At 36.1% G+C, this 25,131-nt stretch overlaps 1 protein-coding gene across 1 annotated transcript; it reads right to left on the bottom strand.

The window, feature by feature from the left end:
• Window positions 1-69: 69 nt before the first annotated feature.
• On the bottom strand, window positions 70-24,436 carry LOC129001273 (m7GpppX diphosphatase-like). Its single transcript, XM_054428516.1, has 7 exons — window positions 24,114-24,436; window positions 14,226-14,371; window positions 13,007-13,120; window positions 12,165-12,275; window positions 9,166-9,283; window positions 1,854-1,991; window positions 70-1,231 (listed from the first exon to the last, which is right to left on the bottom strand). The coding sequence occupies exons 1-7, from the start codon at window positions 24,424-24,426 to the stop codon at window positions 1,176-1,178; spliced, it is 996 nt and encodes a 331-aa protein (XP_054284491.1). The 5' UTR covers window positions 24,427-24,436; the 3' UTR covers window positions 70-1,175.
• Window positions 24,437-25,131: the final 695 nt, after the last annotated feature.

The raw sequence follows: 25,131 nt of genomic DNA, 5'->3' as shown, positions 1-25,131 counted from the left end.
CAATAGAAATCTTCAAAAAAATACTTTTCTAAAATTATTGAACCAATGAGTAAGTGGAACAAAATTGCGCTTTGGACTTTGGATAATTTTTTTATTCCAATTAATACAAAAGAAACAAATATAACAATTTTCAAAATCAAAAACCTAAATACCCAACATTCATGTTGTTACCTTGCCTGAATATTGTTGGGAACAAGGCATTGCTTTGAGTTAGATACTCAATTCCTTCAGAGAACATCACTTCTGCGACATCTACACAATGGGTGTTCATGTCTTTTTCCCACTGAGAAACTACAGACGAATGAGATGTCTCATGACAATACAGCAGCTTGATAACATTTTTGGTCACCAGCTTCTTTGAACTTTCACAACTAACTAACAAAGGTAAATCTTTGTCCATAATCCATAAAAGCAAATATTCTTTCCTATTGGGTTCATATTTACAACTTACAACAATTTTACACATGGTACCTTCAGAGTCCTCAATTATGTTTTTAACAACAGCAATAAAATCGCCCTTTGCAGTTACTAACTTGTTGAGGGAAACATCAAAAGCCACAGTACAGTTCCACATTTTCACAGATTGAATCACACTATCTTGTGATCCCAGCCAGGTTCTACAATGTTGGCAATAACTTATGTCGTTCACTAGGAATGTTTTTGTATCACTTAGCAAGTTTTTGTTGAACTTAAAAAAATAATTACCAAACAGCAGGTCAAATGGTTTAGGATTAGTGTTGTGTTTACTTTCGAATTCTTCGTCACAACATCCGTGGCAGAAAAGATCCCCTGCTGTAACTTCAGCAGAAGGCAGAGGTAAAATTCTGGTGAAACAAGTTTTCTCCTTCAACAATTCTGAATGGCAACACCTACAAACTAGTTGAACCGGTTTTCCTTTTTCAACATCAGGAATGTATTTATTTGAATCTACTTGACTGTCAATTTCTTTTACAGATGCTAAAATTGGAATCCTACATGAAATAATACATTCAACATCAGGCTTTAAGGAATGTAGTAACTGACTTTTTAGTTTCAGATCATCAAATTCAAAAACTTCTTCTTTAAGTTCACTTTGAAATGTTATGGAGGAATTTTGAATATGAACTGTAAAATCTTCATTTTGACCAGTTTCCGCTCGGTAGAAAACCTGGCAGCTTTGAAGACGTGGGCGAACTTCAATTACTATTTTGGGTTTCATTTTCTTCTTTAGGCGGACATCTTTTTACAATGCCTGCAACATAAATTTTGTAGCATAATTTAAGTAATTCGGTTTAATTTAAGTTCATTACACTGAAGCGATTTAGTGACCCAATTTTGTTGGATTAGAAAATATTGATAAATTAATCTCATATTTATCCATAGAATAACCAATGCCTTACATGTGGTTCCCCCCTCCTAATGGCACTTGCCTGCCATTGCCAAAAAGTTATGGTAGTAGTTTTTATTGTGTTTTTTTTAAATTGGGCATAATGAGTGATCTTATAATTACAATGTTTTAATTACCGGTACCACAAGAGGTTTCAAGATTTTAGTTTAGTAAAAACTGACACAATTTTTATCAGAATGAAGGTTTGTATTACATACATCTATTCATATTTTGCTATTATGTTTGTATTGAGAATTAGAATGTGTTTATTTTCATGAAAGCAATATTACAAAAGCTCAAATTAATTAATTATAAACATAGATATATTGATGTAAAGTGATGATATTAGTAACTAGATTGACTTATTAATTTACCCTAAACATTACACTTTAACAATAAAACAAAATAAATAATTTCATTATTCTATTTGATTTTTTTTTTCTACATTATTATGAATATTTTTTGTCAAAACCTGATGTAAACCTACCTTTGTTTTCGTAGGATGTAAAAAGATTGTCAGATTCCCTGACAGCAAATGTCAAGGTTGCTTCTTGGTAGTAATCTGGTATCAATTGAATATTGTTTATGACAGTGCTCAAAAGGTGAGATTTTTCAGCATGAATACCTGAAAGTGTTATATTATTTTGAACGATTGAATGATAAACAACTGCAAATGTAAACTAATTCATCTCATTTGTATCAATAAACTCTTGCAAAACAACTATTTCCCAACATTAAAAAAATAAGGGATGTTTAAAATTTTAATTTAGAAGCAGCCTACCTGTTAACTGAGCCTTGGTAAGAATAAATAAACGGTATCAGCATTCTGACACATACTTTTTCCCATAATTTTGTCAACAACCTTTATCATGTGTAAGCGGTGAGAGTAAATATACGGAAATGGGATTTGTACAATTTTGTTCAGAATTTAAAGGACTATAACGTAGTATGTTTTCTGTGCTATAACATACTGAATTTTTATCAAAATTGTTCGGGCCATTTTTGGGAAAATTGGATTTTTCCGTTATTTTATGGGGTTTTTATGGGAAAATAACATAATTTACAATAACTTTTGAACCGTAATTTTTACAGAAATGGGATTTGTACCATTTTGTTTGGAATTTAAAGAGCTACAACATACTAAATTTTTATCAAAATCGTTTGGGCCATTTTTGAGAAAATCCGATTTTTCCGGTTTTTTATGGATTTTTATGAGAAAATTCCCATTAAAAATCAAAATTTCAAAAAAATGAAAAAAACTCCTGGAGATACTGCATGGATTAGAACCTACATACCAAATTTCATCAAAATCGGACCACAGGTGTAGTCCCTAGCTCTGTACACATCCAGACACTCACACACACAGATATCACTTCAAAAACCACTTTTTTGGGTCCAGGGGGATCCAAAACGAATATATCCACTCAAAACTCAAACTCGAGAATTTTGACGAAAACAATACTTTCTCCATATACATTATAGGGGGAGAAAGTAAAAAGTGAACACCAATCAAAATAATAATAAACCTGTAGTAAACCCTTGAAGCCAGGTTGTCATTCCGATTCCTTAAAATACATGTTTATTACATAATATAGACACTTGATAATCTGACATGAACAGGACCAAGATGAAGTCGGATTACCGAGGAAATGGAAACAAGTTCTGAGCTGCGAAAAGTTTAACTTATAAAACTTGTTCTCTCTGTCTATTAGGAGTTCAAAATAGTAAGTTTAGGCAAGAATGATAAAAAAAGAATGTACAATACCAAAAGAAATGTTCATTGTAATTATACCAATACTGTACTTTCTTTTACAGCTCTAAAAAATAGCTGTACATTGTAACCATGATTTTCTTCCTTAAAGTGTCTGTGAAAGCTATTTGTTAAAAAGCTTCCAAGTGAAGCAGCTGCACTTCCCACCACAGTAGTGAAATCACACCTGACATTGATTTGTCACAACTGACCAACTAAGTATTTAAAGCTAGACAATCCCATTTTCTTAATTATGACATCTAGGGTTTAAGGGGTGCTTTCTTGTTTATTGATAAACAGAATGGCATTACATCATAAATTGACAGGAAGTTTCTCAAAGTATTATACTACTTAAAACTAAATAGTAGGTAATATTCAAATGCAAAACAAAATAATTTTAAAATATAACACTCAATTTCCACTTAAAAATTAATTCATAAAATGTTTTGGTCAGGCACCTTCACATTTTTGTTCACATATTTTGGATTGGCGATGTTTTTTTAGCGAATTTCCTGATGGGGAAGTAGGTATTACCGTGTACGTAGGTGGCATGGTAAGACTTAGGCCCGGAACCGATTTACTTTTTCCATTTTGATGTCCCCAGAGGCCAAAAACACCATTTGTTCGAATTTTTATAAATGTATGTATATTATAGATTTATATACTGTATATATATATATATATATATATATATAAACATCCATGAGCGCGATAACTTGAGTAATTTTTGTCCGATTTTTATGAAATTTGGTTTAAAGGTGTAAGGCAGGATAAACTTGAATGAATTCGCAAACCAGCATGATCGGACCGTGGGAACGGGGTTTTATAGGGTAAAAATTGGTTTTTCTCATCTTTGGCCTTCAAAACAAAAAATTCCCCATTTCTATCTAGACCTTTTTAAAGAGCTTAAAAACAAATCATTTGGTACATCAAAGAGTTTTTGATCCCTGAAAATGAACAAGTTGTTGAATGAATACCTAAAATACTGCTTCTATAATATACAGGTCCTAAAATGTTAAAACTTGAAAAGCCACTAGCTGGTTTAACATGGACTTCTTTGGGGAAATAATTCCGTAATGACACTAAAAGAAAAAAATATGAGTGATAAACTGATGATTGAGTTTCAGAGTCTTGTCTATGAGAAATTGTTCTGGGGAAAGTTTTTCTTTAACCCTTTTAACCCCAGCGTCCGATATATCGGACGTAAGGTGTTTTGCGAAAATCCCCGACGTCCGATATATCGGACGTCTGTTATTTCATCATTTACTGACCACCTAGCAATCCAAACGCCTTCGAATTCGGGGTAACGCCTTTCGACGAATTGGACTACACATAGAAGTGTAGTTTGTCGTGGTTTCACAAGATTTTCGTACTCTGTGTACTGTCGCTATTGGCTGTCGTCAGCTGTCGTATTGCCGGCCGGCGCTAGGTTCTGTTTATCTGTTTGTTTACGTTGTCGTCTGTATCGCGTAACCTCAGTGAATGTTTCCAACTTTATTTCGTGTTTCATTTCGCGAAATTTAGTGTTAATCTTTTGAAAATGAACAAAAGAAAAAGAGAGAAATCTCCTGTTAGTGAAAATTCGCTGCTCAGGAATCTTCGTGGGGTGGAAAACGTCGAAGTAAATGATGATGAGTTGAGTGATTCTTTTGTTGACAATATTGAAAGTTCCGATTCTGATAATGAATCAAGTTCTTCCGAAAATGAAACTCACAGTGATAGTGAGGATATTTTTGGGGATGATACGGATGAAGATCCAGACTTCGATCCATCCACAGTTATGTCTGAAGAATCTTCAGAAGACGAAGTCCAATCAACATCAAAGGGCAAGACTCTAGGTAGGCCTAGGTTTATGAAACTGACCTCAGTTGTTGAACACAACAAAAATATAGTTATAGATGAGGTTTTACAGTCTCAAAATGTAAATGATACAAATGTTGACGAGGACCAGGCCTCAAATGAAAATACAGTTCTTGGTCATGAAGGCCTAGGTCAAGGTTTATCAGGGCCAAATGAAAATCTTTCGGAATCCATAGGCCCATCAGCTGACAATAATTTAGTCAATAATTCAAACAATATCGAACCTCCCCAGATTGAAAGTCAGAGGCCTATACCTAGTGTAACAAATGATGTAGGCCTAGGCCTAGAAAATGTTGATCGCATTATAAATGATGTCATACAAGGCCTATTTGATCACAACATACCAGAACAACTCATAGAAAATGGAATTCCCCCAAATGAGAATCCTCTAGAGCCTGAGCCCACTGAAAATGTGATAAAATGGACTCAGGTTGATGACGATAACGATCCTGGTTACGACCACAACTTTACGTACAATGAGATCCCTGGTCCAAAACATGTACCAAATTCAGACGCCAAGCCTATTGAATATTTCAATTTATTTTTCACTGTTGGACTGCTGAGCACATTTGTGCTGCGGACAAATCAGTACGCAAATCAGTACATAAATTCACTAGCCAACATGTCGCCTCACTCGAGTGCTCGTAACTGGAAGCCAGTAAATCTGACCGAAATGAAAGGGTTCATAGCAGTTATTTTGAACATGGGCATTATCAGAAAACCAACAATAAGGAGTTATTGGTCCACATGTACGTCTCAAGCAACCCCTTGGTTCCGTGAAATGTTTAGCCGGAACCGCTTTGAAAGCCTTTTGCAGTTCTTCCATGTTGCCGATAATAGAACTCTTCCGAAGCCTAACGAACCAAATTACAATCCCTGTGGTAAATTTTTACCAGTAATGGAGCATGCAAATCGTGTATTTCGAACCTACTACACACCGCATCGTGAACTTTCTGTAGATGAAAGCCTTGTAGGCACAAAAAGTCATTCAAAAATCCTACAGTACTTACCCAACAAACACCACCATAAATGGGGGATAAAATTGTGGATGTTATGTGATTCTGTGACAAAGTACTACTTAGCCTTTGATTGTTATAAAGGTTCTAAAAGTAATGATGGAAAAAAAGAACATGGTCTGGCTTACAAAGTTGTGAAAAATTTACTTTTGATTTGTCAGTATTTGAATAAAGGTTACCACATATTCCTGGATAATTTTTTTGTGAGTCTACCGTTAGCTGAATATCTGTACAGTAAATGTACCTTCTTGACTGGCACAGTGCGAAGAAACAGAAAAGGGATTCCAGAAGAAATCAAAGAAAACCTAGATGTAGGGGAAAAGAAGTATGTGCGAAATGGGCCTAATTTATTTTTATCCTACCGTGAAAAGAAGAGCCAGAAAAAACCAGTGATTTTGTTGTCAACTAAGGGAACTGCAAAATCTGTCGAAAAAGTGAAGAGAAGAGGCAATGAAAATGTTATAAAAACAAAACCAGAACTTATCAACACCTATAATATGTACATGGGAGGCGTTGACTCATCAGATCAGATGCTGTATTGCTACCTGGATGAGAGAAGAACTGTAAAATATTGGAAAAAGGTAGTTTTCAATATATTTGCCAGGATGGTACTAAATGCCTACATTATATACAAAGAAAATTGTACTGGAAAACAGCTTACAAGACTGCAGTTCACTATTGAAATTGTTGAGGAGTTGGCTCGTGAATGGTTGAACAGCAAAGCTCGACCGCCCAATATGGCTGGCGCTGGTGGCGATGATGGTATGCAGAACCATTTTGGAATGGAATATTTACCAGATAGAAAAGAAAGGAATTGTAGTGTTTGCAGCAAAGTAAGCACAGCAGCTGGTGGCACTAGGAAAAAAAGCAGGACAGTCTGCATAAGATGTAAAAAAGGCGTGCATGCCGTCTGTTTCAATCAACACAAATGCTAACTTTTTTATTTTTTTTATTGTTGTATATAGTAAATATTGAACTTTTATAAGTGTATAAAATAGTGTAAGTGCATAAATAGTGTGTGTAGTGACAGTGAAAACAATTTTTGGGAGTAAAGATGTCTTGTTTGCAATATGTCATTGATAGAGAACATTTTGTGATATTTGTTGGAAAGCCGCGGAAGTGCAGCATTTTCTTTGAACGAATTGTTCTTCATTATTTTCCAAGGTATGTTGATAATATTTATTTTCTATGTAGAGAAATAAATTTGCTATCAGATGACAACAATATTGTGGTGATGGGAAGACTTTTATTTTGTGTTATCTTGGTCTACTTTCAAAAAATAAAAACAAAAATAAATAAAAATTAGTAAACTGACTAATTTTTTTTATTTTTTAAAATTATGTTTTTTTTGTTGTTACATATATTAAGTAGAGGAATTTTTGGGAATCAAATTAAAAAAAAATATATTCAATTACAGTAATAAATAAAAAAGTTATAGCATTTTAAGTAAAATTCAGCGTTCCGCATATATTTTCCCTTGGGCATCTTGGCTACTCTATTAAAAAAGTAGCTGGGGTTAAAAGGGTTAATTCGCTTCCATGTCATCTATTAAGCCCCGTTTCCATCAAACATTTTCTGCTCAAAACATTGTTGTCAGCTAAACTCACAACAAAGTTGGAGTAAAATGTTGAATGGAAACACTAGCATAATGTTTTGAGCAGTGTTGGCCAACAAAAAGTGTTGGCAGCCGTTGCAGCTGACAACATTGTTGTGAGCTGTGCTCAAAAGGTATCGGAAACGGTGTACACCTGCCAACATTGCTGTGAGCAGAACTCGCGCATGCGCACCAGCGAACACAGAATAAAAATTTATTTATTCTTATCACAGAATTATTTTTATTCTGTGTTCGCTGATGCGCACTTGCTCTGTGAGTAGTTCCAGCAGACACCGCGCCGCACATCCACCGCAGCACCATTGCACCTCTAGCCTAGCAGACGGGTTAAACACCAACAACACCACGTGATTTTGTTTATGGTGTAAACATTCTTGTGTCGTGTCGGTGTATCTTGTTGTGTTGGGCTTTTGGACGGTATAGTGAGGCCATGGCGATGTCAAGTCAAGATTGGGGAAAAGACGAAGTGTTAAAGTTGATATCTTTGTATGAAAGTGAGACAGTGTTGTGGGATGTGTCTAACAGCAAGCACAAAAACTCTAATAAAAGGAGTGATGCTATCCAAGTATCTTAATGTAGCTGCTAACATTTCGCCAGCTGGTATGGGACTGCGCGCACCATGTTTAGCGATTAGAGGAGCCACCAAGTGTAGTAATTCTTCAAAGTCAGTTGCCGTCATTCGTACAAAATTTTGGAATCCTGCTCGAAGTCTTAAATCCCTCATAAGGGAGTTGTAGGCACCTTCAACGGCCCTTTTAGCCAAAAAAAAACTCCTAACCTACCATCGCGGTCGCTTTCTGCGTTTTAAACTAATAATTGGTGATATGCACCAGCCATTACGACGAAAGCAGCAGCAGCAGTCTCTTCGCTCTCCATGATGAAGGTGCACTGGTGTAGGTAGGTGTGTGGGTGTGGATGGTAGTGAAATGTGCTCGCAGTAGGAGGAGGGGTTGGCGGGAAATGTTGAGGCGAAATGTTGGCGCGTACTGCTGGAATGGAAACAGAGCGCCAACATTGTTGGGAGCTGTGCTCAAATCAACTTGAACAGCTCCCAACATTGCTGGTACAAAATGTTTGATGGAAACGGGGCTTTAGGAAACTGCTATCGCAAACAGTTGATACTGTAATTCTTTGAAAGAATCTTTAGTGGAACCGATACATAATAGGTAATAGTAGGTTTTGGTGTTTTGGTAGGTAGGGTTGAAAAATATATAAATTATTTGCTTTTGAATACTGTATTACTATTTAGCTTTTTTTAAGTATTAATAATACTGTATTGACAAAACATCCTGACCATTTATGATGTAATAACATCTTGTAATAGGTAAATAAAATGTACCTGGAACAGCAAAAATAAAATTGCGGTTCTGTAAAGACTGCAGATGAGCCGATGACTTAGTGCCACTTCACATTGCAACTGTGTCGGATTATTGAGTGCCGAATGTATTTTCACACAAGTTTAAAAGCTAATTAAACAGAGTTTTTCTCAAATATTGAGTTTGAGTTATTTCAATATTCACAACAGCTTCAACACATCTTGAGATATATTACCGTACATTACCTGGAGCTTCAAACTGGAGGTATGTAAAGTGAATATGCAGATGATAAAATGAGGGTTGGTAGTGCAAAAACACCCTCAGCTGTGATTTGGGGACACCGTACCGCTCAAGAATCACTGCCTGAAACAGAAACAATTCGGTTTTTTTTCAAGAAGGTCTAAAGTTTACATGTATACAATTATGTGGATACTGGATAGTTTATTCTGGCTCATAAATTAAAATTATCAATCATCAATGTCTCCTTAAAAATATCACATTTATTCCCTATTTAAAAATAATTAGTACTTAGGTTTGCTGCAACAGGTAGGATAAGTGCTCTTTTTATTTATTTATTTATTTATTTTTTTTTTTGTAAAATGTTAATAGTTTAGTAATAAATGCATTTTCCAAATTTGATCAAAATATGTTCATAAACAAGCAAACTACAACAGTTTACTTATTCTCCACAAGAATAGCCTAACATGGGAATTTTAAATTAACAATTTTTTGGAATTTTCTCTGTAACCATTAGGCGCATAATAACACTTCAATACATTTTTTTTTTTTTAAGCTCTACAAAATGGGTTGGAAAGAAATTGCTAAATTTTATGTTTTTTGGGTAAAAAATGGTAAAACCCAATTTTTACCCCATAAAACCCCCCATAAACCCCTGTTCCCATAGTCCGATCATGCTGGTTCGCAAACTCCTTCGAATAAATCATGTAGGTTTACACGTTTATACCAAATTTCATCAAAATCGGATCATTTTTGCTCAAGTTATCGTGCTAACGACACACACAAACACATATATATGAACTTGAACGGATGGTGTTTTTGGCCTCTAGGGAACTCAATACAAAAAAGTAAATCGGTCCTGGGTCCAGGTCTTACAATGAGTACTACGGTAATAGCTTATTCCATATATGGGAAATTCGCTTAACAGGGTTTTCCCAAGCTGTTGTTTACCACACTAATGTGTATGTAATAACTGTTTAAACCATATACATTAACGATATGATTAGATATGAAAAATTATTACTTTTAAAATAAACTAATGAACCTGGTGCTCAAAATCAAGCAATCGACACAATTTTACATGAGTTAAAAAAAAAAAAAAAAAAACTCTTGCAATAATTTTCTATGAGTTTACTTGACAAAACTCGAAGGGCAAGTAAAGGAAGTACTCACATATAATCAACATTTCCTTTTAAATCATTTGATCATATTTTATAAGTTGACCTTATTTTGTAGTTTTCTAAAAAATATTCTGGCATTGCTTGACTTAGCCATAGCAAAATAAATTTGAATTTGTTCATTTATATATTTCGCTAGTCTGTTTAAAAACTTCAGTCACTCATTTAAAAGTGCAAAAAGAATTGTTCACATCACTCAAGTACCCACATTTGCTGCATTATCTGTCTGTCACAATTCTAGTTACTTCAATTGTCAATTTTTTGGTTGGTTGCTGTACTAACACCATACATATTAACATTAACCTGAGCCAAAGCAAAAGTGTAGAATCTGATGCGGTTTAGGTAGTTATTTAATTGTTTTCCTTAACTGTGTAACTTAACTCCTTCAATGGAAGTTTTAAGTTTTCTTGGGTGTAGGCCTAATCTACTGAAATTACATTGCATTTATGGCAATACAGATTAAATGTATTTGAATTGCCAGTTTTATTTAGGCTTACAATAGACCCCCTCTTAACCAATCTCACATTTAAACGATAATCGGATTATCCGCCCTCAATTGTAGCCTAAAATATTAATTCAATTCAATTTATTCATCTTAAAAATTCACAATACAGTGGCTGAATATCAGCAATGAATATGTGACATGTCAGTACAAATCATGCATTATAAATAGTTTACACATAATAAATACAGTAGGCCTATGTTCAAATATTGTATAAAGAACAATAACTTAGTTAAAACCGGTACGGTAATATAAAACCCAACAGACATTTGTGTGGTACTGATTTTAAATAAATATCTTCCTATTACAGTTTGTTTTAACCGACCTTGCATGGGATCAGTTTGGGTTTAACCACCGCTTTCTAAGAATCTCAGAATTTCTGCTCCCACGCTCGGCGATGGGAACCAGACTTATCTCCCCAGGATGTGAATAAGAATAAGTTATTTTATATTCATCCCAAAAAATATTGCTAGTTTGTCATCATCGCTGGTAGTGCTAGCATATCTCATTTGTTATCATTGAGGCAAATTTATAAAATTGTAAAGTGTGTGTCTAGCAGTTTAATTTATTGTTTATTTAATAATTGGATTGTACTCAAGTTTTAATAACACTGTAAAAATGGATGTTTTAAAACACAGTATTTTTATCATAAATACAGTTCACTTTAAATTACGATTTCCAAAACAAAATAGCATCGGTGAAACGAAAACAGATTGTTGTTACTCTAGAACAGAAACTTAGCGCATTGAACCAAGTAAAAAAAAGGATAACAGCGAGATGGTAGCCGTACAAAGAACGAGCCTTCAGTGAGAGGCTATAAATAAACATCCTGTCTTGTAACAAAATAGTTGTTTGTATCTTTAATTTCAACAAAAAGTTCTGTACTGTATTATGATAGATTTTGAAAACGCCATTAATACAGTACTATAGTTATTAAAATAAGAATGTTTATTGACTCTGAAAGTATTTGACTTAACCGTGTTTTGTGATTATTTGTGACTTTTCCATTAATACGAAAACAGGAGATAGGTAAGTAAGTGTATTTTATTTTATAAATAATGCAAGTACGATTTTAAAATAATGATTAAATAAATCCAAATGAATAGCATTTTGTTATGTTTTTAAGGATTGTCTGTTTTAACCGACCTTTTGCTTTTTGAGTTATCCGACATAGGTCCGGCCCCAGTATAGTCGGTTAAGAGGGGGCCTACTGTACAATGTTTTCATAAAAAATTTATTTCCTTCTACATTCAAACTCACTCACTAACTATTGCTACAGACTTAAAATTAATTTATTCCTAAAAGCACCAATAATTCAAAAACTCACCAAACACTTATCCCTGATATTTATAAGGAGAGGGAGATGTTCATTGCGGAGGTCTCTAAGACTGAGAATACCCCGTGGTCGAACTATTGCCAACAGGTACAAACTGTCGGTCTATGGTAAAAAAACACATATTTGTCAGTTAACTTGTTTAGATGACCCAAATAAGTTAGGACATGCGTTACAATTTTAAAATATTAGGCAAAGACTAGCCAAAGCTTTCAAGTTTTTTGGTTAATTGTGTGTTCTATGTTGTGTCGATAAATTAAAACTAACCTAATTAAAACTTAGTTCAAACTTTATTTATAGTTTTGGTAACTATTTTCAAAAAATGTAAATAGCCTACCAGAAGCGTACTATGGCAGTTTTTGCTCATGAAAAACAACGACATAATTTATCTCACTCCTTTAATCTCTCTTGTTTCAAGTGGTTGACTTTAAGAGTGGAAGGACGTTCTTACTGGATATAAAATCATATTAGGTCGCAGTCCGCCTAATCTGTACAGGGCTAGGGAAGAAGGTACGATTAAAACTACTCATATGCCATGTTAAGTTATTAATTTTCCTCACATTATACAATGCAGTTATTATGTGTTTTATTTTTTACCTTGTATCCTTGACACTCCAGATACTTGATAAGCCCCATAAAGTCATTTTGTGTCTATTATAAGCAAAAGTGTTTGTTAATTTGAACAAGACTTTTCCCAAACAGGTAAGATTAGTTGGACTGTACCTAGTCTGGTAACCTAATAAAAAAAACCATCACATAATAGGAAATAAATAATTTGTAAAGATAAAGAGCAACACTACTTGCAGAAATCTACCAATCTTTATGGGTTTACTTACTTGTTTCCCATCCCACTTGAGGTCTGGCAATAAGACAAAACCAGTGTTTGGATCCTTGTCTTCAAGGACCACTCTATCAACTTCAGCACTACCATCCAGAATGTTGTAGACCCACTGTAATCATAGACTAGATATTTAGGCACCTATTTAAAAATAAAAATATTAGTTCAATACAAAGTTAGGGCCTACTTAAATATTCACTTGAATACAGATTCCCAAAGACAATAAAAATGTTTGTATCTGTTGATTGAGTTGATCAGACCAGATATTACTCCAAACTTTGCCCTCGTAAACAAAATGAGGACACACACAAGTCTGTGCTTAGTTAAACAGTGTTGGAACTGGTTTCTTAAAAATTTCTTGAAAAGTTTTGAAGGGACTTGAAATAATCATACAGTATACAGAATCATAAATAAATAGGCTAATCTGATATACAAACAAAATTGCTTCTTGACATTTATACATGTTGGGTCGGTGCTATTCCTGAGGAATGAATACATTTTCCAATAAGACTCAGATACATTTACACTACCACTGTAATTATTTACTGGACCATTAATATAGGCTACATTAAGAAAGTTGCACTGTCTATTGATATTGAACAGTCAAACCGGTGATCATAAGGCCTACTCCTTAGTATTGATTGGTTCAATTTCATAACCAAGTACATTTTTATGAGAGTAGTGTTGGAATTGACTTACTATTTTCCACACAGTATTTAAGCAAATCATGATAAACTTATATAGCTTTGGGAGAAAAGAAGTCCTCTGATAAAAGAATGCTATCCTAACTTAGGAGACATGTTTTCCTTAACGGGCTTAAATAGTTTAAGGTTGGCTCCCAACTGGGCTTATTATATCATCTAGGCTTTACATATCTGAATGCTGCAACAAATAACCTATCGGCTTTCACGGTCACAGTAGATGATCAAATCCAGGTCTTTGGGTGATGACGAAGTTATTGAATAAGCTAAACTGAGGCCGACATTTCAGATGCTGAACCATCCATCTTCTCTTCTCGGCAAACTACCATTCAACAAGTGTATAGTTTAGCTTATTCAACAATACAGTCATGACCAGAATATCTAGGTTAGACAATATCTAAAAGCCATAGGTGATTTCAAGAATTGATCAAGGTCAATAAGACACAAGTCCCACATTCACTAGTAGACTAGCCAGCAATGCATCAAGTAGGTCCTATGTAGGTATACAAAGCTCACCTGCAAGTTAAACTGGTCTTGTGTGAGATGTGGCAGTGTTATATTCTTATAATAATCCTTTGTCTCCTCAATTATGTGGATAGGCTGAGACTCAAACTTTTTTATGTGTTTGTCTGTGGCAGGGAAAATCAAAGTGGTCTTGATTCCTGAAAACAAAATTCGTACCCTAAGTTATTAAGTTATATGGAAAAATTATTTTGCTTTATAGTGGTGTTTTAAGTTTTGGCGATTTTGTATCAACTTAACTAGGCTATAGCTTAATAATTTAACCCTCCAACTGGCAGTTGAATCATATTTATTAGTTGTAAATTTTTACATATTTAGCTTTTAAACTGTTTCTTGAGCATAGAATTATTAAATTTGAGGTTTGAGACATTTATTACATTTAGCCTGTTTTTGAAACATTTTGTCATAGTGAAGAGATTATTTGATCGCCACATGAAAAAGGTGCAGCAGCATTTTAAAACACTAAGTATAAAATATTTATTGAGCGGAGCGAGCGAAGCGAGCGAAGCTCTTATACGTCGACTCTTATGCATTTCGTAATACGCAAACTCCTCCTAGACGGATGAATCAATCGTTTTCAAATTTTGCATGGTGATAGAGACCATATCGGTGAGTGCCAACATCTATATGGCGTTAAAAAGGTCTCTCAGGAATCCGCCACACTGGGTCTCAAAGTTTCAATGTAATCCTTATGGAAGCAGTATTTGACACATAAACAAAAACATATGATCAGCTGTTGACTTTTGAATGCAGTAGAAAAGAAATAGCTGATAGCATTAACCCACAGATATTAGAACAGAAACGGTATGGATCATAAATATAATCAAATGACGACACTAGCTTGAGGTCCGTGACGTAGGAAGTGGTGAAGGAAGTAGTAAAGGAGAGCAGTATGGAGTGTGGAAACTGTTTATGACGATTAGATTTAGGTACCGGTATCTGCATTCCTAAAATTTTATAGGAAGGGAGGAAAACTGGTCCGCGACGTAGGAAGTGGTAAAGGAAGTAGTCAAGGCGAGCTGTCCAGAGTGTGGGGACTGTTTATAACGATTAGATAAAGGTAATATTAAAGGCATTCCTAAAATTCTATTGGAAGGGAGGAAAAGGGGTCCGCGACGTAGGAATTGGTGAAGGAAATAGTCAAGGCGAGCTGTAGAGAGTGTGGACTGTTTATGACGATTATATTAAGGTATCTGCAATCCTAAAATGCTATTAGAAGGTAAGGAAACAGGTTCGCGACGTAGGAAGTGGTGAAGGAAGTAGTAAAGGCGAGCTGTTCGGGATATGGAATCTGTTTATGACCCTTAGATAAAGGTATTTGCAATCCTAAAATGCTATGGGAAGGGTGGAAAACAGGTCCGCGACGTAGGAAGTGATGAATGAAGTAGTCAAGGCGAGCTGTCCGGAGTGTGAAAACTGTTTATGACGATTAGATTAAGGTACCTGCAATCCTAAAATGCTATGGGAAGGGTGGAAACAGGTCCGCGACGTAGGAAGTGATGAATGAAGTAGTCAAGGCGAGCTGTCCGGAGTGTGTAAACTGTTTAAGGCGATTAGATTAAGGTATTTGCATTCCTAAAATGCTATGGGAAGGGTGGAAAACAGGTCCGCGACGTAGGAAGAGATGAATGAAGTAGTCAAGGCGAGCTGCCCGGAGTGTGGAAACTGTTTATGACGATTAGATTAAGGTATCTACAAACTTAAAATGCTAAGAGAAGGGAGAAAACAGGTCCGTGACGTAGGAAGTGGTGAAGGAAGTAGTAAAGGCGAGTTGTCTGGAGTGTTGGATCTGCTTATGACCAATAGCTTAAGGTATCTACAAACCTAAAATGCTATGGGAAGGGTGGAAAACAGGTCCGCGACGTAGGAAGAGATGAATGAAGTAGTCAAGGCGAGCTGCCTGGAGTGTGGAAACTGTTTATGACGCTTAGATTAAGGTATCTACAAACTTAAAATGCTATGAGAAGGGAGAAAACAGGTCCGTGACGTAGGAAGTGGTGAAGGAAGTAATAAAGGCGAGTTGTCTGGAGTGTTGGATCTGTTTATGACCAATAGCTTAAGGTATCTACAAACCTAAAATGCTATGGGAAGGGAGGAAAACAGGTCCGCGACGTATGAAGTGGTGAAGGAAGTAGTCAACGCGAACTGTCCGGAGTGTGGAAACTGTTTATGACGATTAGATAAAGGTAATATTAAAGGCATTCCTAAAATTCTATGGAAATGGAGGAAAAGGGGTCCGAGACGTAGGAATTGGTGAAGGAAGTAGTAAAGGCGAGCTGTTCGGGGTATGGAATCTGTTTATGACCATTAGATTAAGGTATTTGCAAACCTAAAATGCTATGGGAAGGGAGGAAAAGGGGTCTGCGACGTAGGAAGTGGTGAAGGAAGTAGTCAAGGCAAGCTGTCCGGAGTGTGGAAACTGTTTATGACGATTAGATTAAGGTATCTACAAACCTAAAATGCTATGGGAAGGGAGGAAAACAGGTCCGCGACGTATGAAGTGGCGGAGGAAGTAGTCAAGGCGAGTTTTTCGGAGTGTGGCAACTGTTTATGACGATTAGTTTAAGGTATCTGCAATCCTAAAATGCTATGGAAAGGGAGGGAAACAGGTCCGTGACGTAGGAGGTGGTGAAGGAAGCAGTAAATGTAAGCTGTCCGGAGTGAGGGAACTGTTTATGCCGATTAGATTAAGGTATATGCAATCCTAAAATGCTATGGAAAGGGAGGGAATCGGGTCGGTGACGTAGGAAGTTGCGAAGGAAGTAGTAAAGGAAATGTTGTTCAGAGTGTGGGATATGTTTATAACCAATAGATTAAGGTATTTGCAATCCAATAATGCTAAGGGTAGGGAGGGAAACAGGTCCGAGACGTAGGAAGTGGTGAAGGAAGTAGTCAAGGCGAGCTTTTCGGAGTGTGGGAACTGTTTATGACGATTAGATTAAGGTATCTACAATCTTAAAATTCTATGGGAATAGAGAGAAACAGGCCCGCGACGTAAGAAGAGGTGAAGGAAGTAGTAAGGTGAGCAGTGTGGAGTGTGGGAACTGGGAACCCTTAGTAGCAGTTAGATTAACTTATCTGCAATGCTGAAATGCTATGAGAAGGGATGGAAGCATGCCCACGACATAGAAAATGGTGAAAGAAGTAGTAAAGGCTAGCGGTGTGAAGTGTGGGCAATGTTTGTGGCAATTATATTAACGTATCTAAAATACTAAAATGCTATGGGAAGTGATGAAAACAGGTCCACGATGTAGGAAGTAGTAAAGTATGAGCATAATGTGAGAACCGTCTGTGGCAGTTAGATTAATGTATCTTCAATCCTAAAATGCTAAGAGAAGAGAAGGAAACAGGCCCTACGACGTAGGAAGTGGTGAAGGAAGTTTTAAAGGCTGGCAGTGGAGAGTGGGGGAACCGTTTGGGCAGTTAGATAAATGTATCTAATACCATTATATAGTCAATATACCAATATATAGTCAATTCTAATACTTAAATGCTACGAGAAGGGAAGGAAACAGGTCTATGGCGTAGGAAATGGTGAAGGAAGTAGTAAGGCTTGCAGTGCAGAGTGTGGGAACTGCCTTTGGCAATTACATTAATGTATCTGCAATCCTAAAATGCTATGGGAAGAGAGGGAAACAGGTCCACGACGTAGGGGGTGATGAAGGAAGTAGTAAAGGTGAGCAGTGTTGAGTGTGGGAATGGATTAATGTATCTGCAATGCTAAAATGCTATGGGAAGAGACTGTAGACTGTAGGTTAAAATGATTACAAAGCACAAATCGATACATATTTCGATACATGCAATCGTTTACAATAGAAATTTACAACTGAGTTGTCAACAACTGATTTTTACTCCATAGAGGCTAAAAATGATCTTTACTCCCTAAAGAGTAAAAATGCTACTTTATACCCGCAACGAATGCATTAAAAACGACTGTTTTTACTGCAGTATGACAAAAACAATATAGTATGAACCCCTGATGACTCCGCTCAATTTTGTGGATGCTTCTGCAAACGCCACCTAGTTTATATACTATAGTCCTCGCCACCCTAAGTTGAGGCAGCCAAAGGCCGCACTAGATATACGCCGTGCGGCCTTGGGCTGCCTCAACTTAGGGTGGCGAGGACTATAGCAACCTGCGTCACTTTATGACTTCAAAATTTGTGATATATTTGATATACAGTTGATAACAGTGAAAACGATTATTTTTCATCATATCCCTATTATTTGCATTGGGTGCGCAATCTCTTCCAGGTACCTATCTTAGAACAATTAAAAATATAAATGAAACACACTATAAAAACACAAAATCTAATGTACGTCATTTTCTTCTTTAGGTTACATGTTCAACAAATAACATCACAATATTTTACATGAATTCCCTAAAACATCAATAAAACAAAGAAAACACAAAATCCTACCACAACACAAAATCTAACAAAAATCAATTTCTTCTTTACATTTTATATACAAATAACAGTTACAACATTTTACTTGAATTCACTGAAACATCACAAACTACAGATAACACCATTTTATTATGGATGTAAACAAAATGTTATCATGGCCATCTATTTTGATGTAAACAAATGTAAACTTGAAAAAGTTCAGATGATTGACAACATAATTCAACACAAACTATGAAATTTTAAAAGCCTATACAAAGGCCTTTCACAGGATATCATTCAAACCCGCAAAAGGCACATCTAGAGGATAGGAGTTTTAAATTGATACCTAATATGTCTATGGAAATAAATATTAAGGAGTCGATTTGCTGCACACAAAAATCCAACAAATTCTTTTAACAATCCCTAGTTTTGCCTCAATAACTATTACGGTACTAGCAGATTACCCGTCCTTCGTACAGGATTGGTGAATAAGTATAAAATGCTTATTACACTACTAGCTGTACCCGCGGGCCTTGCCCCGTTTAACTTCTTAATTTTCAAGATGAGCTCGTTCGCATGGCTCAATCACGTCCTGGTTGAAGTTCGTTTGCTACGCTCACTCACCTTTAGGTTGGAGCTCGTTCGCTGCGCTCACTTGCCTTCAGGTAAGCTCGTTCGCTACGCTAACTCGCCTTCAGGTTGAAGTTCGTTCGCTACGCTAACTCGCCTTCAGGTTGAAGTTTGTTCGCTACGCTCACTCACCTTTTGGTTGCAAATTAGCTGTTGTCATAAATTAAAAAAAAAAATTATAGTGCTGCACCCTGTTGGTAATCCTTGTAACTTTAATCCTTGTAAACATCATAGAACAGAACCATCTTGTTTGATTGAAACAGCTGATAAGATTCATTAATTCCTTTTAAATATGAAAAATCATAAGGTTAACATGGGAAAATCCAGAGCCACTGAGGCGGAGTCCGAGAGTCCGATCAGAATAAAAACAACTTAGTTTTCCTATTTAATGCCTAAAGAATCGGTGTACCAAATTTCAGCCTCCTAGGTAAATGGGAAGTGGGAGAATTAGTGATGAGTGTGTCAGTGAGTCAGTGAGGGCTTTGCCTTTTATAAGTATAGATTATACTTGTGCTTTGTGTTTGCAATGGGAGAGGACACATTTTGAGATTTGGTTCTTTAAATTTACAGTATGCTAATAGTATAACACATCTACCATAGCCATAATAATGTTCTACCACTGCACCTGAACAATAGGAAAAAGTAAAAATGCTATATATTCGCACAATATCACCAATTATTTATAAATAATAAATAAACAACATAAGCATAACTCTAAACAATCCTACTTTGTCAGTACTTGTGTATCACAGCTTTATGTTGCTGATTTGTTCAAATTAGCTGTTGTCATAAATGCAAAAAGATTTGACAGTGCTCACCCTGTTGGTAAACCTTATAACCTTTTAATGCTAATGAATATCATAGAACCTAGGAGGATTAAAAATTAAGGAGAGGGCACGCGAATAGGAATATAAATGTTGCGGTGAAGCTAGCTTTAGCAGAACACTATAGGGGCACGCGGAGCAGTAGAGTGGCAAAAAGCCGCAGCATAAAATGGGAGAGATAGGGAAAAACGCGACGCCCGCTCTTTCAAATTAAATATGCCGCTAAACTAAAACACCTGTGTTATTCACCGATGAATAACGAGTAAATTTAATTTCCTATCGAATGGTGTAAATCATTTTTATAAAAACTAACTATTACTTATAATTTACTGTGGATCAAAGTTGAATGAATTGTTTTGGACTTTGAACATTACTTTAATAACGATTTTGAAATAAATAGGATGTATCTATACAAATAATCAATTTATTCGTGTTTCCTAAGAGTTTCTCAAAATTAAAATAATAGCCTAAATTTACCAATATTTAATCCTAGTATTGGAAAAAAAGAACCCTATTAATTTTTTTCCATTTTTACAGTTTTTAAAACAAATTTATTAATTTAGGTTTTTTAAATCAAAAGTGCAATTTGGATGATGAAATAAATATTAAATTAGCATTCCTAATTTCTGTTCTCAAATTTTTAACGCCATTTTTTGCTAGTTTTAAGACATTTTTATGCTAGACAGGTAATTAGAAACAGCCGAAGTCAAAAAAAATTCTAAGTGGCGTTCACTTTTATTACACGAAAGGCTATATAGGCCTAGAGACCTATAGCATTTCGACAGCATTTTGGGTCATCTTCGGTCCAAGCAAATATAAATTCTTATGATTGATACTCTCTTGTTCGGTAAGTTAACCCTCCCACGGTTCACTATTTTGACCCTCAGGGTTCACCAGTTTTTGGCGGTTTTGCGGACTTTAAAAGAAAAATTCATGCCATACATAAAAATCATAGTAACTATAACATATTATATATCATTTTACTCTAAATTAAATTATCTATAATAAAAAAAATAAATAAACCTATTTACCTTGGATTGGTTGAGTGTATCCTCTGTAGATGCAGAAAAATAAAAAATAAAAAAATCACTGACATAGTTTGCTCCCCCACAAATCACAACTGGTTGCAACCAATAAAAAATTCAAAATAGCCATTTTGTTCACAAGTTTATGAGGAAAAAGAAAATATATAGTTTTACACACTAAAATAAAAAAGTACACTGTCATATATACAAAAAAGAACACAACTACGCACAAGGAGCTTAGTCGGAGTCGGGGTCATCTGCAACCAGAGTTCTCTTCACCCCTCTTTTGGGCCTCCAATAATGTTGCAGTTGGTGGAAGCACTCCCTGTGGATGCCAGCATTGCAACCAGGGCACCAAAAGCTTGACCTTCCTCTACCACATGATACACACTTCCGTTCTTGTTTCCGTGGTAAGTGTTCAAGGCGGTGGGGATTGTCACCTCCAGGTCCAGGTCCAGGCTGCACAACTTGTTCATTTCCTGCATCTGCAAGAGACTCCAACACAGAAATATGAAACTCCCTCCTGCTCTTTGGTTTGTCACTGTTCAGCTTATATAATACATACGCATTGAACAGGGCAAGATCGATCAAGTTGAAGAATATCTTCTTCCAGTATTTGCTGGTTTGTCGGTTTATTGATAAGGCATACACACACTTAGCCTATCACTCACATCCACTCCACCCATATTTTGATTGTAATTGTGGATGAGCAAGGGCTTCCTTCCAACTAACCCCTTCTTGCTTCTTACAATTCCGTCTTCAGCATGATAACCGGTTGAGATGACTAGGACTGGTTTCCGAGTTGTCTTTTGTCTGTAGCCGACCAATAACAATCTCCCCTTGCGAAAGTAAACAGTTTCCCTCTCACCAAGTTTAGTTTTCTTTACCGTTTTTGACAAAAATTTGGATTTCTTATTTATAGTACCAGTAATAAATGTACTACGTTCGAGCAAACGTTCAGCAAGCGGAATTTTAGTATAGAAATTATCCGTGTACAGATGGTGACCTTTGTCCAATAGGTTGCCTTTTGTCATCATCTCCATCACCACTCGTTCAGTGAACAGTTCATCAGAATTTTCAGGATCTGCAGGTAGGTAGTCTTTGCCACTATATATTTCAATATGTAATACATAGCTTGTATTACTGTCGCATACTTCGAACTTTTTTATACCATACTGCTTATGCTTCTTATTGGGTAGGTATTGTATGAAGGCGCAGCGATTCTTCATACCTATAAGACTTTCGTCTATACAAACATCTTGCGAAGCAACAAAGTGTCTCTTGAATCTTGAATTTACATGGTCTAAGAGCCATCTCACTTTCAACCACGGATCATAGTTTGGGTTGTCTCTAGGAACATCTCGAGCTGAGGTCATGTGCAAAAAAGAACTTATCAGGGCAAAGCGGTTCACTGTCATTTGCTTGCCATAAAATGGACAGCATTGTGAGCTCCTTGTGTCCCAGTAGTGTCTGACATTATTTTTCACTGTTAGGCCCATGTTTATTAGAATTGCAAAGAATTTTTTCAATTCGATAACAGTGACATTTGTCCATTTTCTAAAACGTGATTTTGGGCTCAGGGTATCACGCTTTGCAGCGATAACTCTTTCGGCATAAGAGTTAGTTTCTCTGGCTAACAATTTGCCAAAAAGGAGCGGTCAAAAATAGGGAAAGGTAATCTAGTGGAGGACTATTTCTGGGAGGTAAGTCCTTAGGCCCTGTTTGCCTTGCTCTAAACTCAGTTCTTATGTCAATTTCTGGTTCGGGAGGGTAGACCCTAACCCATGGATCTCGAGTAACAATTTGAGGTTCTGGGGTAGGCCTACCTGGTTCATTTGTCGGTTGTTCAACAGTGAAATCTTCTACTTCTGAAGTGTCTAATTCACTTGTATGAGGGCTGTAAAAATCGTCACTACCACTCGAGAAATCTAAAAGGTCAGAGTCAGAGTCGGGTTCAATGTAGTCGAGAATATCGGCATCAAAATCACTGTCAATTCCGATTTCAGGATCATCTGGATCATCGTTGTCACTTACTTCGCTTAAAGCACGTCGAATGTCACTACTATCCATCTTAAAATAGTTAAAATGCACAATAATAAAATAGTCTGCACATCAGAAGCACCAAGAACAGATGTAAACAAACATAACCAACAGCGTATCGGCGTAAACAACAACAAAGACTTTTAACGTAGTCAAAGTTGTTTGCATAGAGCAAGGCGTCTAAAGACAGACATCGGCGGAAAGCTTGTAATTTGGAGAGTACAACGATACTATATAAGTTGAAGTTTAGCAAATTATAACGCCGATTAGACGCTATTTTTAAAAGCTTGCCTACCGTCGATCGATCGACGGTGAACCGTCTACGGCCGCGAACTCGCGTCGATGCATCGACGGTAAACCGCGGGAGGGTTAATAGGCTAATATACGCGGCCGTATTTTTCCGCAAAACGGCCAGCAATAGATTTTATAAGGCGCACGCACTAAGTAAGTTACTTATTGCTGACTTTAACCCCCTTAACTTAGTCCCCAGGTACATGATATTGATACTGTCGTGTCCGTTAATGTGTCCTCTATAAGGTGACAATAGGCTATCGGTAATAACCTACGCGGCTGTATTTTTCCGCAAAACTGTCAGCAATAGATTTTATAACTTTATAAGTCGTGCGCTTTACTTAAGTTATTGCCAGGTTCATACCAATAGCTTATAAGGCGTAAGTTATAGTCGCAATGCCAGTTGAAGCAGAACTGGGGGAAGTGTTTTAAGCGGATACACCAAAATGATGCTGAAAACTTCATTTGCCGCAGGTCATTGCACACACATCAATAAGACATAGCCAGATCTGAGGTTTTGCCACGGGACCACAGCTTTATTATCCTACTTCTACCTAAAATAGGCCTAGCTTAGGTCTATAACTCGATTCTAATAGGCCTAATACCAAGCCAGAATAGATGTTAAAAAAATTAAACTTAACCTACTCCAACAGCTCCTTTTAATGAAGAGATAACATTTCTTACCATTTAACTTTGCTTCTGGAAAACACTCGTAGCTTCCATAGCAATCGTTGACGAATAATTTAGACAATTCTGCGTTGGCCGTTATATGGCCCACAGATTTCTCTTCAAACGCTTGCTTTTCTAAAAGCAACACTGCTTTACCTTCCTTGTCCTTAAAACAGCCTTCCAAAAATATAGTTTTACGTTGTGGGTTGACACTTAAAACACGCTTAACAGCAAAATCGGACAAATTTATGTCGTGTTGATGATTTACTATTTCATCAGCAATCTGTTCATTCGCCGGCAGTCTTCCGACTTGTTCTGATTCTGCCATGTTGTTGGTCGTTTGCTGTTTTGCTATTTGCTAGCTCGTTTCCGTTTCAGTTGTTTGTTGAGGTTTGGTTATTTTTCTTTTTTCTTATTCTTTTATTTTGCCAAAAGTGGCTGGTTTCTTAATTTAAACAATGCAGCCGCGTGATTCAATATTTTTTTACATAACTTTAATTTTGGTTGCTTCCTTCGGGTTTCGGGTTAGTATTGTCATAGATAAGTATTGTCATCTGAAACAGTTTGTTAGTTACATGGTTAATTGTCATTAATTTTGTTAGCATTGTTACTATTCACATGGTTATTATTTTTTTGTAATTTGTTTTTCAAAAAGATTGGGATATTTAATTTGTTTCTTATTCTTATTGACATTGTTTGTGCATGTGTAGTATTAGCATAGACAAAACGGCGCTGAAGGGCCATCAACTGTAAAAAAATATTTTACTTAATCTGAGAAAAAACTTAGAATAGTCAGAACCAACGTGTTGTATCACGGGGCCGTGGTTGTATATATCGTTGGTCAGAACGCGGGAAGTAGCACGGCCGCCTTTAGGCTTCCACTCTGAGTTATTCCACAACAATGTCAGAATTCTGATTTTAAAGTCAGAATATAAATAACTACTGTAGTCAACAGAGTATCTAAATATATAATATATAAACGATAATTAATTGTTACTGTTTATAAATTATTATAAATTGTGAAAATGAATTA

This window comes from Macrosteles quadrilineatus, unplaced genomic scaffold (genome assembly GCF_028750875.1).
Source record: "Macrosteles quadrilineatus isolate MER2022 unplaced genomic scaffold, UCM_ALF_1.0 Scaffold_8__2_contigs__length_117827958, whole genome shotgun sequence".
Lineage (NCBI taxonomy): Eukaryota > Metazoa > Arthropoda > Insecta > Hemiptera > Cicadellidae > Macrosteles > Macrosteles quadrilineatus.
The sequence above is the reverse complement of the archived record's forward strand: the minus strand, read 5'-3'. Positions and strand labels throughout refer to the sequence as shown.

What these genes read in the sequence shown, in the direction of transcription:
- LOC129001273 (XM_054428516.1), bottom strand. Translation starts at nt 24,426, where the DNA reads ATGGCAGAATCAGAACAAGTCGGAAGACTGCCGGCGAATGAACAGATT. An exon ending in TCCAGAAGCAAAGTTAAATG is followed by an intron (nt 14,372 to 24,113) that starts GTAAGAAATGTT and finishes TTTTGTTTTCAG; the next exon opens with GAATCAAGACCACTTTGATT. An exon ending in TCAAGTGGGATGGGAAACAA is followed by an intron (nt 12,276 to 13,006) that starts GTAAGTAAACCC and finishes TTTTTACCATAG; the next exon opens with ACCGACAGTTTGTACCTGTT.